Source organism: Lytechinus variegatus, chromosome 8 (genome assembly GCF_018143015.1).
Source record: "Lytechinus variegatus isolate NC3 chromosome 8, Lvar_3.0, whole genome shotgun sequence".
Classification (NCBI taxonomy): domain Eukaryota; kingdom Metazoa; phylum Echinodermata; class Echinoidea; order Temnopleuroida; family Toxopneustidae; genus Lytechinus; species Lytechinus variegatus.
In genome coordinates this window covers 2,863,945-2,880,892 of record NC_054747.1, presented here as the reverse complement: position 1 = coordinate 2,880,892, position 16,948 = coordinate 2,863,945, and the positions used below count along the sequence as shown (strand labels likewise).

The window sequence follows — 16,948 nt, the reverse complement described above, 5'->3', positions numbered from 1 at the left end:
TGTCAGCGGTCAGTCCTGACGGAGATTATATAGATGTCACAAAGCAATATAAATGAGTGAATGAATTTATAGGAACTCAGGACTTTGCAACCGATGAAATTCGTCACATCTGAATAGTCCAGTGCCTTTGGGTATGAAATATTTGGAGATATTAACTGTGTACGTATATATAGTTGCAAGATGAAACTGAATTACCTCTTGACTATGTCGTCTAAGTTGGGCGATAAATGTTATATGATACATCTCCAATCACCGCCAGCCTTGGCACTTCATTCAAACTGCAGGTAAATATTTTTGGTTATTACCATAGATCTGGGGCCAGTTGCAGAGTTACAATCAATCGCAACTCTAAAAATCATGCGCAACTTAATTTTTAACCAATCAACAGCGCGCATTTAGGACTTGCGATTGATTTTTGGCTTGCGTTCAAATGCAACTCTTTCTGCAACGGACCCCTGATCCATCTTACACACCATCAAGTACACACCTCGAATAGATACAAGTGTTGAGCGGTTCATAACAATATGATATTCCGCTTTTATAAAGCGCTTTACATCGGAACGATGTCTCTAAGCTCGTTACAGTACAACATCAGTCATTGGATACTGGCATGCCCGCACACAATGTTTGCACTTTCTCCACTCCCTGGGGAGCATTCCAACAAGAGTTCCAAGACTCAACTGCTAGGCATACTATATGACTACGCCTTCGCATCCTACTGGGTACCCATTTAACACCTTGTTGGAGAGTGGCAAACTGTGGATTGTCAAGAATTAGAACCTCCACACCAATGCAGTTCCTTATGTCTTTTTATCTCAAAATTCTCCTTGAAGAATGCAATTTGTATTCAACCATTAAAGGTCAAGCCCACCCCAGAAAAAATGTTGATTTGAATTAATAGAGAAAAATTAAGGAAGAATCATGCTGACAATATCATCAAAATCGGATGTAAAATAAAAAGTTATGGCATTTTAAAGATTCGCTTTTTTCACAAAACAGTGACATGCACAACTCAGTGACATGCAAATGAGTCAGTCGATGATGTCCATTACTCACTATTTCTTTTGTGTTTTATTGTTTGAAATATACAATATTTCATTTTTTTACAGATTTGACCATAGGGACCAACTTGACTGAATCATATTATATTAAACAATGTTTATTCCACATGTTCAAAGAGGAATTAATTTCTATTTCACTTGACAATGAGGAGAATATTTCATATAATTAAATACAAAAGAAATAGTGATTGGATGACGTCATCAGTCTCCTCATTTGCATACCAACCAGAATGTGCATATAAATGTTTTGTTAAATTAAGCGAAAAAAGTTCTTTAAAATGTCATAACTTATTTTACATCCGATTTTGATGAAATTTTCGGTGTTATACTTGTTGCATTTTTCTTTTATTATTCAAATTAATTTTTGTTGGGGTGGACTTGTCCTTTAATATACTGTATTGCTTACAATTATTTTTTTGTTGTTGACAACTTTTATGATCAATATCATCTCCATCTACATGTAGATGTGGACATGCATTATGTAGCAGGAGTATTAGGGTTAACACACATTCATCATATTGTTAAAATGCCATCTTTGTAAAAATACAAATTTTAGATGTAGTTAAAAGTGTTTGGCTGATGTTTGTGATGCTATATACCTCATCTAAAGATGGCAATTTTTTACAATCGCTTTATTGATTGATATGAGTGGTCATAGTGAAATATGTAGCATCATGTATATTTTATTTACTTGTTTTTCGAAACGAGCCAAGACAGGTTCCATTGCATGAAAGCACCGGTCTTGCAGTTTTCATTTATTAAGAAAGAGTACAATGATTAATGTGCGCTTTGGTATGGTACGCTAAATTCATGCTCTTTGGTGAGGTACCTGTATATCGGAGTAAGAGATAATCTGTTGTCTCACGATGCGGCAAACTGAAATTGAGAAGTTTCGACTGCACCTCCTAGTCTTCGTCAGGCAATGAAGTGGACCCTCGCTGCGCGTGCCTTTTATACCGTAGGCTGCGGGCCGTAGGTGCCGGAACCGCCGTGGTGTGATTGTGTATATCGTTGCCTTCCCGCACAAAGGCTGTTAACGCGGACTGCACGTTAAGGCGTACTGTTCACTGCACGATAATGGCCATTCTGGGGGAAGGCGACGTGCAGTGCGCGCTAACAGCCTTTTGCGCAGGAAGGCGACGATATGCAAGTCGAGTAAACATAAAATCTGTGGGGCTCATTAGGTCTGTAGTGTTATTCACAATGGCATGGCCTGGGTCGAACATGGGGAGGTGCACATCTTGGGGAGGTGGAATTAAAGTGGTATGGGGGTGCACATCTTGGGGAGGTGGAACTAAAGTCTGGAAAATCGGCTGTTGAAAGCAGGAGTACAAATTTTGTTTTGCTTGCCAGTGACGGAACTCCTCTGCCTCAGTGTGACGGGTGCACATACACCCCCCAGCCTACGCCTTTGAATTTTAACAGCGTAATGAGTCAATTTTGAGGGGGCAGACATTGCCAAAAGTTGTATACAGTTGCGAGGGAGCAAACTGAGCAAGCCCCCAAAGTTTTACTCTTTTCATAAAAAATCCTATTTTGTGATAGATTCTGACACAGTATTCTGTATGCGAGTGGTAAAAATCATGAATTCAGCACCATGTGAAGTAAAAGCATAATATAGGACTCTTTGTCAATGCTCTTTTTTTCTTATAGCGTAAGTGCTGTATTAACACCTCAGTCGCATTTGCTCTACAGTGGCCGTACGCGAGTCGAAAACGGCCGTTTTAATATTTTTTGTACCAGCTACCTATAGGTGCTTTGAATATAAATGAATAAAACAGCTGTTTTCAACCCACTTTAAAGCAAATGTGACAGAAGTATACTAGTCTACATGCATTCTGAAGCATAAATGATAAACGATTCAAAATACCCTTGTGAAATTGGGCTCTTTGGGTGAATGAAGACTGTGTATGCTAAACTGCTGTTTCAATAGGGTACCGAAGTGTGACGTCAGTCACGATCATCTGTACACATTTGTACTTGCAAATGACTTCGTCTGAAAAAATAGGCTGCAAGCGATCAAATTCCGATAGCAGCCATTTTCACCTATGAGAAACACGCTTTCATTTAGCGGGTTCATTTGTTTAGAACTAGGCTGCCATGACACCATGGCAACTGACGCCATTGCTTCGGTACTCCATAAAATATATGCTATTGCATTTTCAGCTGCAAATTTCACAAATGATAGATCAGATTTAATGAAAGCGAATCAATTTCTTTTTGTAGATTCAAGGAGACCGGTAATTGCTTGCTAATATGAAATTATTCAAAAAGACAGGATTGATTTTAAGACCTGAAATTGACTTGCAATCATTTGCTAGTTTTGTGCAACACCCATAATAAGTAAAATTTTCACACTTTTTTTCATATCAAATTGAATATTCAATATGAATAAAGCAGATCTTGATGCCTACATGTATGCAATGTGTCTAGAATACCTTTCATACATACATGTATAGTATGAAATCACCATTCACACAAAAAAGAAATATGTTGAATATGGTTTAGAAGTTTATTATAAAAAAGTGAATTGTATTCAAACACTTTTAGATTAATGTCTTTAACAATCTCCCAGCTATTACAACAGAAATGGGATGTGATTAGTTACTGAATTCCTGTATGGGTTAGAGTATTGGCCTGGAACAACGCCTACAGTACATGATGTCCCTGGGCTCTTGAAATCTTGTGTCTCAACATTTAAGAATTTTGCAGACACCTTGGAAAAAGCTCAATTTCAGCGATTTGGATTTATGATATATACCTAGAAACTTTCTTTTGCCTCCGAAGAAGATTCTGCTAGGATCGAAAGCTTAGGCCCCTCTTCACTCTCTGACCAAGTTTTTCACAGGTACTATGACACTGTTTAAGATGATATGAGGTTGCATTTTTTTGGCTTAAGAATGTTCTTTTATAAAGCTGCCCTCAAATTTAAAAAATCTTGAGATGCAAGTTTTCAAAACCCAAGTGATGATGCACTATGTAGTACACTGTATTAACATTATCAGTGCTGCAAAATATTAAATTGATAAAACAATAAGTTATGTATTTCGCCTTTTTTATTTGTTCATTGTTAAAGGGAGGGGTGTTTCTTTAAAGTTCCATTTGATGTCGTAAATGAAATTCTTTGCCACTGGTATCTATGACTATGTTGCTGGTCAGATATGTCATCACAGGTTCTCATAACCACCACAAAATCCAGGCATGTAAAATGAGTTTAAATAACCCCTATAAAGGGAATCAGAGGGAGGGTGTGTTCTCTTATTTTTATTGCTATTTTTTTGGGTAAAAATCCTGCAATCTGGTGAATGCTTTAATTACATTTTCATGTTTATACTTGGTGTAATTCAAGTCAACAACAAAGGTACGTGTATAACACACCTGTATACAAATAAAGACTTATGTGGGTTGAAGATTACCAAGGTTTTATTGCAATTTCTATTGTAGTAGAGCTCAAAATACCAATTCATTTTTAATTTTTTTTTAAATCAGAAAAGGTTCTGCCATTCTTCGTTCTGTATATTCTATATGGAAAATTACTCCAAAGTCAAGATTAAAAAAGGTGGAATCCATGGAAACATACCATTTTCTTAAAATCACAAATATATATGTAAATTTACTCTTCCATTCCAAGTTATAACATGGCTGTGAAACATAGCTGAAATCAAAGTATTCCTTGAGGTTGTATCCACTTGGGTAGTTTCACTCGAGAATCTTGAATCATCGTGAAGATGATTGCAATTTGTCTTTCGAATCATTGTACCATTCACACGTTCAGTCAAAAACTGATTTGGATTCGAATTCCTGAGCGAAGGCGGTATCGTGTCCTTGGTGACTTGTCAATCAAAGCCAATCAAAGCACTGCATCGCAAAAACGAAACTACGATCAGTGCATGACAATTGTATTATCTACGGAAGTGCGTGAAAGGTCACGTAAGCTCCGATGTTTTGGAGGTCAACCCTTTCAGACGTAAAATTTGTACCTTAATTAGAGTGAAATTTAACGGGAATTCACCTCCGGAGTAGACTTTTAATTTGTGATTTTGATTAGCGTTCGTGATTCTAGTTTGGTTTCAAATGTGCTAAAAATCGTCAGAATTATTTTTCACTGGAATCATCATTCAAATTACGATTTTGGTACCGTGTGAAAAGGCCCTTGGTTTACTATCAGATGGTTCATCAGTAATTACATCCATGACCTTTCAATGCATTGTGGGACGGTGCTTCATGTATATAACTTGCTTCACATTAACAGTTATTAAATCAGGGTTCATGTTTATCAAATGACTTTATGATCTGAATGATGTCAGCGATGACCTCTGTGACCTCTCCTGATGCATCATGGGATAGCTGCTGGAGGAGATCCATTGAAAGCTGTGTTAATAAGAGAGAATGAAATAAGTTTTAAATGCTTGTCTATTCACACAGAAAAAAATTAAGTGTTGGGAACAAGAATTAAAGATGGAAAGAACAATAATAATAGACACTTGTAAAGTGCCCTCGATCAAGAAATTATCTATCCTGAGGTACACTTTTACCATTCTGATTCCTGGTGGGTGTTTCATAAAGCTGTTCGTAAAGTTACGAACGACTTTACGCACGACTGGAACACGTTCTTAGGTCATAACTCAATTACATAGTGATATCATATAGCACAAGAAAGGATCACCAGTCGTGCGTAAATTCATTCGTATCTTATGAACAGCTTTATGAAACGCCCACCTGGCTTTAGCCAAAGCTGTGCTCAGTGCATACCAGGGCCCCGTCTTACAAAGAGTTGTGATTGATCCGATCAATCCCAACAATGGATGGCCAGCAACTCCAACATGTATTATTCATGTTTGCTCAAAATATTGTCAAACTATTATGTATATTCATGCATTCATTGTTTTCTTGAAAATTCACTGTGCTTCTCTTTGTTACAATGGACACTGCAAATTTCCTGTAGAAAAAATTAGACATGGATTTCCATAGAGCTACGATTTATGATTGATTGGATCAATTGTAACTCTTTGTGAGATAGGCCCAGGAGTTAATCCTTCTGGGTACACATTCACCTCACCTGGGTCGAGTGCAGCACAGTGTTGGTAAATTTCTTGCTATAGGTCACACACCATGGATGGGATTCAAAGCCACGACCCTTTCAATTGAAAGACAAGAGTCTGAACCACTAGACCACGACACCCCCACAAAAAAAAATACATTCATAAGTAACAATGTTTTTGTATTTCTTCTTTTACCTTACATAAAGCAGCATAATTAAAAAAAACAACAGCTAGAGAAGGAAATACGAAAAAGCAAACAACATAATAATAATATAGTTCTTCCTTTACTGTATATAACACAGCAAGAAATTAGTTGCATTTTGCATAAAGAAGGATAATAACAGCTAGAGAATATGAATTGGAGGCAAGGAGAAGTCGAACACAGGGTTCAGAAACTCACCTTTCGTTTGACATCAATGAGTATGGATCGTTGGGTGTTTTCCATGATGAGGGACTGAATTAGTAGCAACGTGTGAAGTCTTAAATCAGCTTGCTTTTCTCCTAATAATATAGATTAAAAACAAGTAAACACATATTAATGTCTTTTCTGTAAGGTTGGTTTATGGTTCATTGCATACTGATTCACTTTGGCTGATCAATGATATCATGGCCTCTCACCCTCTAGGGTTACAGAAAATGTCTAATCAGTATTTCATACATGTAGTGATTGTTGACTCTGTTACAATGAAGTTGTTTTCTGATTGAAAAGATGAATGTGTTGCAGTTATCTGCTACTCTCCCAGATAAAAAAAAATGTTTTGCACTGGAATAATACCTTTTGATTAGTAAAAATTTTGTGGTTAACATTACGAAATTCTAACCTTGTAAGATAGAAACAAGTAAAGAGATGATATCCTTGGTATCGCTGAGAGCTTGAAGTCCTTTGTGGTTGATGCTCAGATTATACAATGACATCAGAAGCAAACTGGTGAATATAGAGAACAATATACAATGATATTGAAAGCTGACTGGTGAATATAGAAAGATATACAATGACATTAGAAACAAACTGGTGAATATAGAAAGATATACAATGACATTAGAAGCAAACTGGTGAATATAGAAAGATATACAATGACATTAGAAGCAAACTGGTGAATATAGAAAGATATACAATGACATTAGAAGCAAACTGGTGAATATAGAAAGATATACAATGACATTAGAAGCAAACTGGTGAATATAGAAAGATATACAATGACATTAGAAGCAAACTGGTGAATATAGAAAGATATACAATGACATTAGAAACAAACTGGTGAATATAGAAAGATATACAATGACATTAGAAGCAAACTGGTGAATATAGAAAGATATACAATGACATTAGAAACAAACTGGTGAATATAGAAAGATATACAATGACATTAGAAGCAAACTGGTGAATATAGAAAGATATACAGTGACATTAGAAGCAAACTGGTAAATATAGATATAGATATTTGATTTGATTTATTTCCGTTTCACAGTAATATGATGAACATAACAATAATATGGTAAACATAACAAAACAAGGTAGAAAATCCTACAAAATATAATATGTATATATGAATAATCATAAATTTAAGAATCAAAATTCAGTAAATAAATTTATCTCAAATGACATTTGTATTTAAAGGTAAGACGGAGGGACTTGCCGAAAAAAGCAAAGCTTGTACAAGAGGCAAGCCCCTAACTTAGTTTCATTACAAAACTACAACAAATAAATATTGGGTAGTAATAATAAATTTGTTTAAAAATATACAATGACATAAAAAATAAATTGGGAAATATAGAAAGATATACAATGACATTAGAAGCAAACTGGTGAATATAGAAAGATATACAATGACATTAGAAGCAAACTGGTGAATATAGAAAGATATACAATGACATTAGAAACAAACTGGTGAATATAGAAAGATATACAATGACATTAGAAGCAAACTGGTGAATATAGAAAGGTATACAAAGACATTAGATGAAAACTGTTGAATATAGAAAGATATACAATGACAGAAGAAAACTGGTGAATATAGAAAGATATACAATGACATTAGAAGCAAACTGGTGAATATAGAAAGATATACAATGACAGAAGCAAACTGGTGAATATAGAAAGATATACAATGACATTAGAAGCAAACTGGTGAATATAGAAAGATATACAATGACATTAGAAACAAACAGGTAAATATAGAAATATATACAGTGACAGAAGCAAACTGGTCAATATAGACAGATATACAATATCGGATCCAAAAGAAACTCTGATTTAGTCATATTTACTTTTTGAGTTTGTTGAGTGTTTCAGATGATGGTGAAGCTAGCAGTGCAGTGAATGTGCGGATCAGCTGAGCACAGTTAGGGTTGGTCGACAAGTACTCTCTCCCTTCGCTTGATGCAGCAATGTCTATAGTAAAAATATAAAACAATTATATCACATATACCATTGCCAGACCTGCCAACCTTCTACAACCAATATAAGTATTCTTAAAAGGAAAAAAATATTTTTCGACAAAAAGAGTATTTTTAAAAATTGGGCTCAACATAACAATCGCCAGCCTGCTGTAGTGAGATCGGTGAAAAAACATGTGAAATAACTCTACTTGAAAGCTTGATAATTCACCCTTTTAAACATGTGCTCGTAGGCAAGAATTTACTTGTTCTTTTCATGCAACAAGTTTACTGGCCTGACTGATTTTTATATTGGTCTGGGATGGCAGTGTCATGCACTGTGTATAATACATACTCCATGATCAGAAATTTAAAAAAAGGAACAAATTATACAAAAAAGTATTGGTGTTTTCATAGCAAAAAAGAGGAGCTAATACTCTAATAAACCGGTTGGCATGTCTGCATTGATTCTATGTGAATGTTACTGATTGATACCATTAATCATCATCAAATGAACTATTTTAATTGAAATGTGTTATAAACATTTATAAACCTTATTTTTGATTATCAATTGACAATTTATCATTTAACCAATAAATATATGTCCGGATCTTAATTTACTTTTTTAAATTTACTTTTATTAAACACTGACCTTGCTTAACAGTGTCAATCAAGTGTATTATATTTCGTGACATTTAACTGATTCAGATGCCTCATTTGTAAACTTAATTTTGCCTCCGACGAAGATTCTGCAAGGATTGAAAGCTTAGGCCCCTTTGACTCTAATTTACTCCATTGGCTCTCTTTTATTAGATAGCAGTTTTCAGCAGCTTCTTTCTGTCATTAATTTCTTTCAAGAATATTTGTAAATGTTACACAGTACAAGGATGGTAAAGACTTCAATTCACTTTGATTCAGAATAAGGAGATACATGACCAAGGGCACTTGTTCACTGCTACCACCCTGCCTGTGGGGAATCTACAGGTAGGACTATGGTATGCCAATGTTGTCCAGAGCACACACTTTAAAAAGTCATTAAAATATCACTTTTGTGACCAAAATTACTAATTTCTGTACAGTTGCAATTTATTTTTCATTAGTAACTTGGGAATAATTTTTGTATTCACCAGAGCGCTCAAAAACTTGAAATTTTGAGCATATTTTTGTGTACGACCTCTATTGGTGGAAATATGGCACGAAAATTTTCATTTTTTGATCTCTATTTTTAATTAAGAAAAAAATGATTTAAAGTATCAAATTTAAATAAGAGCCAAGTTGTATGAATAATAGGTGTAATGGAAACTGTCAGTGTAAAAACATCAATCATTTGCCCCAAACAAAAAGAGAAAATTAGCCAAACATTGCCACCCTTATTTTGCCACACATGGAGATATAACTGAGAACAAGGTTATATCATAACCTTGTTCATTGAATGAGTGACCAAGGGATGGTTTTAAAAAAGTTGTTTTTCACTTGTGAACGACTTTGTAGACAGTGCTACTGATTTATCTGTGGGTTCTAAACTATATTCTCATTTTAATGCATGAGTTAAAGATGATCTCATCTACTTGTATGAATAACATAAAAGAAGTGAAACCTTGTAGCTCAGACTCTTTTAAGTCAAATCAATGTTAACTTATGCCTTCAATGAAACAGGAGCCATGAATGCAGGCCTTGGACTATTACTTCCTACTCACTGGTTACTGTTCCACATAGAGCCATTACGAACTGAAGTTCTTCACTCTGCTCTGAAGGCAAATCCTCAGATTGATACGTAGCCATGAAGCTTTCTAGAGTATGACACACCACTGACATGAAATTCTCCATCTGGGACTGAAAGAATTAAACAATTAGCAAACGGCAATGACAAACATCCTCTCAAAACCATGACGAAAACCTCCATTTGAGAACACTACCCCTATTTCCCTCAATCAATTCTCTTCTCCAAGTACGACAAACCCACTGCCCCAAGCAAGCAATAATATTTAAGTGCGATCGCTGTCTCAATTTCACCTCCACAGGCCAGATTATGAGCGTTGAGCCAAGGACGAAATGATATACAACAGCTGTGCTATTACATAAGACTTCTCTGCCTGTAGTAGGACCTTCGGAATGAAATTATTGTATTCGATATTTAATCACGTTTTCCAAGGTATATTGTATTCAGAAATCCAATGTTAGTCCATTTTCAATTTCGAACGAAGAAAATCGACTTTGAAATAAGGAAAGAAAGTGAATGAAAGTGACAGCATGCTTTGCAGGGACTGCGCTCGGGCTGTTGTGTTATCTTCGGACCGAGGTCAACAAACGGGTGTTTTGGTACTTAAATTGCTTGCTTGGGGCAGTATAAGGTTTGTCGTACTTGGAGAAGAAGAATTGATTGAGGGATACTGGGGTATAGTGTTCTCAAATGGAGGTTTTCGTCATGTAGAATAAAAAAAATCCAAAATGACAATTGGGATTATTTCCGCTGATTAAAAACATGAAATATATACCATGAGATATACAGAGCACGATACAAAAATACATGTATGTATGTGGAATATGTAGTAACTGCAATTTTCTAAAGACAATGCTAAATATAATTTTTGGAACCCCATTGCAGAGATATTTTTGTTAAAACACAACTCAGATAATCACACAACGGTAAGTCCTGAATGCACCCTTTTGAATTTGATTTGTTGAAGCCCAATTTTGTGATCATTCTATCTGACTTCCTATATAGCTATCTTTTGCATTTAAATAATACTTCTGACAAATATGAACCAAATATACAGAGCCAACGTTTGGTAGAACTATGCACCCATCAGGAAAATATTTACATTCGTGTCAATTTGGGAACCGTAGTTTCATCCTTCTGGCAACCATAGATATTTTTGTTTACAATACCGTATATTAAAGAATGGCAACCATGTAATCACCGACGCATGTCCAACCGTGCCTCTGTTTAATTTGCCATGAGTCGTTAATTAATGGTTGTAACAAAAAAAAATGATTTTTTTTCCCCCCAAAATGCCACCATTCTATAAAACAAATGATACACAGGTTTGTTGGTGCATCAGTAGGACTAGTAAGCATGCGGTAACTATGGAACTTAGGCTAAGCCCACGAGGCACATTAACAGTTCCATGGATACCTTATGCTCACTAAACCTACCAATGCTGCACCCAGGGGGGGGGGACTTCTATTGACGGGTGGATACCATGCACGACCATAGGATCTCGAAAAAGCACCCTAAACAAGTATTTTCCATATTCTGAAAATGCACCCCTTAACAAGTACTGGCATGTGAAAGCCTATCCTTAACAAGTATTGGAAACAAAACTACACCCTTGGCAAGTATTCCCTGAATCGAACCCCTAAACAAGTACAGCGATATTGGCTACATCATTGGGTATACGGCCCGTATGTCCCGACCTCCCACACCTCGCGCAAAATCTGACTCTAACCACGCAGTGTTGATGGGGCAAAAAGTACATCCTTTCTAAAACATTTTAGTATTTTTTTTAAACCCTCGCAAATTTGACCCTAAGTGTATGTAGCTTTCCTAGCAAAATAGATACCTTTTTTCTTCATTTTAGTGTTTTTGACACCCTTATTATGTTACATACGTAACTGCCCTATCTTGAAAAAGACATCCTTTTTACGTGATTTTTGGGTCGCGCATGGTATCCACTCGTCAATGTAAGTGCCCCCCCCCCCCGGGGCACTCACATATGTGCATCATTTGTAAACTAAGATAACTTACGCCGATGAGTAAAGCTGGGATAGTTTGTTGGTGTTGTGAAGCTCTCCATAGGAGTGTACAGCAGATGGCTCCCATACCTGCACAGTACTCAGACTGCATTGATACACGTTGATTCATCTTAGATAGCTCACTCTTTAGGGACAACTTCTCCTGAAAAATAATGGTTTTTAGCTTTTCACTAAGAGACATGGTTGAGAGCTAAAGACAACTCCTGAAAATCGTTTAAAATATCATTTTGATGAGATGTGGGTGCAAGATCCTTGCACATTTCAAATCGCCACTTAAAGAAATCTCTCGAAAATGAATAGTTGAAAGTCTGTAAACTAAGAGAAATGGGAGATTCCATACTACAAGAGCTTTCTTAACTCTCTAAAAAGATAACTTCTCTTAAAAATGAATATTCTACAATATTTTTGCAAAGAGATGTGGCTGATTCAATATTTCAAGAGCTTTGTTCATCTTAGATACTCTCTATTTAACAAAAACAACTTCTGAAAAAACAATAGTTTCAAATCAAAATTTGAATTTAAATGGTCCTATTTAGGACCAACACTTGCCCCTGACATAATACATGGTGTACTGTGAAACCATTACACTCTTTCTACTTTGCCATGGAAACGTCTAGAAAATGAATAGTTTAAAATCTTTAAAATCAGGGAGATATGGGTGATTCCATAATTTATTTAAAGAGGAAAAGAGCTTTGCTCATCTAAAATCACTCCTTAAATAATTCTCCTGAATGAACAGTTTGAAGCTTTATTGCTGAGTTCAAAACACTTTGGTCGTCTTAACACTGAAAATCTGAAAATGAATTGTTTCAAATCTTTTCACTAAGAGATATGGGTGATTCCTCACCTATGATAATTCACTCTTTGATATGCAAGATCTAAAATTGAATGGTTTCAATTACTTTACCTCAAAGGTATAGGCAATTCTCAGAGCTTTGCTTAAGCTTAGATAGCGTCCCATTCAAAATTAAGACAACTTCTGAAAAAAATTCCAATTGTTTCACTACGATGTGTGGGTGATTCCTTATCCTACTTTTCAACTTACGGCTACTGAGAATAAACGTTTTCAAATTATTCACCTCATTTTGGGCAGTTCCAAGAGTTTTGCAAGTCTTTAGATAACCTATGCTTACACAACGTCTGAAAATGAATAATTAGAAATCTATTAGACATATCAAGACACTGAATGTGTGAGTATGATAGAGATATTTCAGTGACAGATTTGCTCATGCGACAATTCTCCAGGCTTTATGTCTAAGACAGGGTTTGGGTTGCAAAAGGGTTTTATGTTAGGTTTGGCGTAGTTTTAATAGTTGTACGTTAGACCCGGGGTTGTAGTTAGTCATTCGATTAGTGTGTGGAATTTATAGCACAGCAATTGTCGCTGGGGAAAATGTCATAGAACCAATATCTTACCTTTCTTTCTTGTTCATAGAGTAATCTAGTAGAATCATGTCTAGCTTTCCAGTGGTCACATTTCTTCTGTGTCTCATCTGTTTGGATGTAACTGTATTCCAGAGCTGTGAAAGGTAATATGTTTGCTCACAGCTATTAGCCATACTGGATGTGGTGATTTTTTTCCCTGATTGCTAAGAAAGCTAAATGCATAGGGTTAAAAGCTAAAAGCATTTTTTACTAAAAATAAACTGCATGATGATCACAATAAGTATTGATAACAGACATTTTTATTTAGCTTATTAGCTAAATTTATTAGCTTATTTAACTTAGCTTAAAAGAGATATTTTGTTTTTTTTCAAAGTAAAATAAGAATATCAATTTTGGGGGATTCATATTCCCATTGAATCCGAATTGTAAAGTCATTCATAAAGTTGATCTGTAAATTTGTGAGGAAATCTATAGCCCGTATTATGAAATTTAGTTCCAAAGCTATAAAAAATCTACTGTGTTCTTTACTAATTATTTAATGGTGAAGAGGACTAATTTATGCTTCTCATTTGCAGTTAGGAATGATTTAAGAGTCAAATGACTTGATTACATTGAACTTCTATTATTTGAAATTTTTACGTCACAACTGAAAAAGTTAAAAGAAAACTTCCGAACAGAGTTTAGATTGAAACCAACTAACTTATATGGGATGATACCCCCCACCCCCTTCCAATGAATACCATCATCTCACCTTGCTCAAGCTCCTGCTCCTTGGCAAGAGACTGGATGAGGTCAAAAGTCAATGTCTGATTGAGATTATTCTTTAAGGTTTTGATCTCCGTCTGCAAGTCCTTGAGCGCCGTCTTCTTCACTGGGGTAAATGCCTTGTTATATACCTGCAATCAATTTAATAGTAAGAATTTCAATTATTTCAGCTAAATATAAGCATAAAAAGTTGACCTTCTGTAAATTGAATCTCATTTCAGTTGATTTTTGGTGAAAAGTGAATTTTAGATTTCTGGATATATATAGTGCTCTCTGCCTCTCTCTCTCATACATGTACCTATCCTGTCTAAACTTTTTCTTTAAAAAGGGACTATTGAACATCTATCTTAGTTCTTACAAATTTAAAGTTATCATGGTTACCTGTACATTGAAAGATCATAGCCTGTTTTTATCCAAATATTTACAACACCATAGTCATATTGTGCCAAATTTTTAAATTAGTATGTTAATTTTACCAAAGTGGAAAACCCACACTCTACTAGTATCAAATAAAATGTGAAAAATAATATTTTTAAATGCAAGTTCTTTTTTCCTACTGATTTTGATGATATATTATATTTACCTGGTGATTGGTAGTTTCATGCTTGAAGATATTCCATTCTGAGGTCAGCTCTGTCACATTCAGTTGTAGCTCTTTCAACAAGCCTTGCTGCAAGATAGAATGACATATTGCAAGAATCAAGAAAGGTAAACTCACGTGTCTAATTTCTTAACTACATAGCCAGTCTCAGGAAAAAAGATTAAGTTTAGAGACACAAATCAACAGCAAAAAAAAAAATGATGCAATTTTAAATTCTAAATTCCACCCAATTCAGCTTTGGGCTGCCTTGTTTTTTAATACCTGTTTAAAAATTCATGTTAAAAAAATTCTATTTTTTACTATTTTGTTCTCTATTTGAAATCAAGTGAGAAAAATAAATGAATGAATCAACATTGCTGCATGCACATCTAGACTTAGACCCTGTAAGTTGGATAAGTGTTAGTAGTTTTGAAAAACACTGACTCTGAGTCATCGACTAATGTTCGATTTAACCAGTAGTCAGTACACCTATCATGAGTTGATTGTCTAGAGAATGAGAAACTGCTGGCCCTAAAGTTTATTTGCTTTTTAAACTTAGTACTGCATAGATTTAAACCTGATCTAGAGTTTACTGAGACCTAGTAGTAGGCTAGTAAGACCAAAACTTTGCAAAACTAAAGCTTCAGTCTCTGTTCGTTGGTGTTCTACAAAAAAGTTTTAAAAACTTAAGTTTTTTTAAAAAAATAATTATCAAACATTCTCCAATAACGTGTTTTTAATGATAAAAAAACCCCTTAAGTTTAAAAACACCTAAAAACGGATGAAATTCAGCTGTCTAATAGTAATACAGAGTCTATTGTAGACAGCTGACTGCAGTCTGTTACTGTTTTTACTAGATTACAGTGTCGTTAATAGAGTCCCAACTCGTCTTGGTCGACTTTGATTTGAACTTAGCTAGGCCAGGACTGGCGAGTGGAGTAGGACTAGGAAGATCTAGATAGATCTACTGTAGATATGAACATGTTCAATCAGTATAGGAAGAGTAGTATCAGAGCCGCCGAGGTCGAGGATGGTGCCAGGCACTATACACAAATGCGCGCGCCGTCAGGCCCAGTCCCATCTTTGCAACAGATCGAGAACTAGTCTCAGCGCCCCCCGGGCGCCATCGGGGGCGCGGCGAAGTAAGGCCCGCTGACGAGTGTCGAGGTAGACTACTCGATCAAGAGACAAAACAGGCTCTCTTACAAGATGCACGAACATAATAGATTCTAGATCCGATATAATTATAATATTACATATCTGTTATATCTTTAATATAAACTCACAACTTCCGATAGTTCTGTGCCTGCCATTCCAAAATCCAGAAATTTGGCAAAAATATCAACAGGGTCAGGGACGCCAGCGCCAACCACCGATTATAGGCCTTCCATAAATTAATTAGTATGAAGTGCCGAAAGTGCGGGGGGGGGGTTCAGCCCCAAGCATAGCTCTCTCTTTTTTTCAGTAAATGTGTTACTTATGAACATGAAAATGACAATCCAGCTGTGATTTTTATCAAGTTCAGCCCGAGACCAAAACGTTCAATCTCTATGCATTTGGTTGTTCCGCTAGACTACGCTTACTCCACTGGAGATGATAACAAAATTAACAATGAGAAATTGTTAACCGTCCCCTATATAGAAACGAAGCTTATCCCTTTCTAGCTTAGCCCCCATCTTAAAAACGTTCCATGTACGGCCCTTGTATACCAGGGGCGGCGGAACCGGGGAGGGGAGCAGGGGGGGATCAAAATCCCGTAGGATCAAAATTGCCCTTTTTTTCAAAATGAAATGTGCCCTTTTTCAAAATGAAACACCTTTTTTGAAGTAAAACAATATATTTTAGGTTTGAAAAATCTTTTTTTTTTCGCCTCGCACTGCATGTGCGCTCATATATATCTATAGGCCCTTTATTGTTTAGTATAAGTTATTCGTCCTGTACATGGTTACAAAAATACATAGAATATCCAGATTTCAGGTTGG

At 35.7% G+C, this 16,948-nt stretch overlaps 1 protein-coding gene across 1 annotated transcript; it reads right to left on the bottom strand.

Annotated features, from left to right (window-relative positions):
• Positions 1–3,967: 3,967 nt before the first annotated feature.
• LOC121419816 (heat shock factor 2-binding protein-like) lies at positions 3,968–16,329 on the bottom strand. Its single transcript, XM_041614279.1, has 10 exons — positions 16,253–16,329; positions 14,970–15,056; positions 14,373–14,517; positions 13,652–13,755; positions 12,228–12,377; positions 10,177–10,312; positions 8,372–8,495; positions 6,925–7,028; positions 6,504–6,604; positions 3,968–5,432 (listed from the first exon to the last, which is right to left on the bottom strand). The coding sequence occupies exons 1-10, from the start codon at positions 16,277–16,279 to the stop codon at positions 5,322–5,324; spliced, it is 1,089 nt and encodes a 362-aa protein (XP_041470213.1). The 5' UTR covers positions 16,280–16,329; the 3' UTR covers positions 3,968–5,321.
• Positions 16,330–16,948: the final 619 nt, after the last annotated feature.

Excerpts from the sequence above, each read along its gene's own strand:
- LOC121419816 (XM_041614279.1), bottom strand. The coding sequence starts at position 16,279 with ATGGCAGGCACAGAACTATCGGAAGTT. Across the intron at positions 15,057-16,252 it reads GCACAGAACTATCGGAAGTT|CAAGGCTTGTTGAAAGAGCT; the intron begins GTGAGTTTATAT and ends TCTATCTTGCAG. Across the intron at positions 8,496-10,176 it reads TCTATGTGGAACAGTAACCA|ACATTGCTGCATCAAGCGAA; the intron begins GTGAGTAGGAAG and ends TTTTTACTATAG.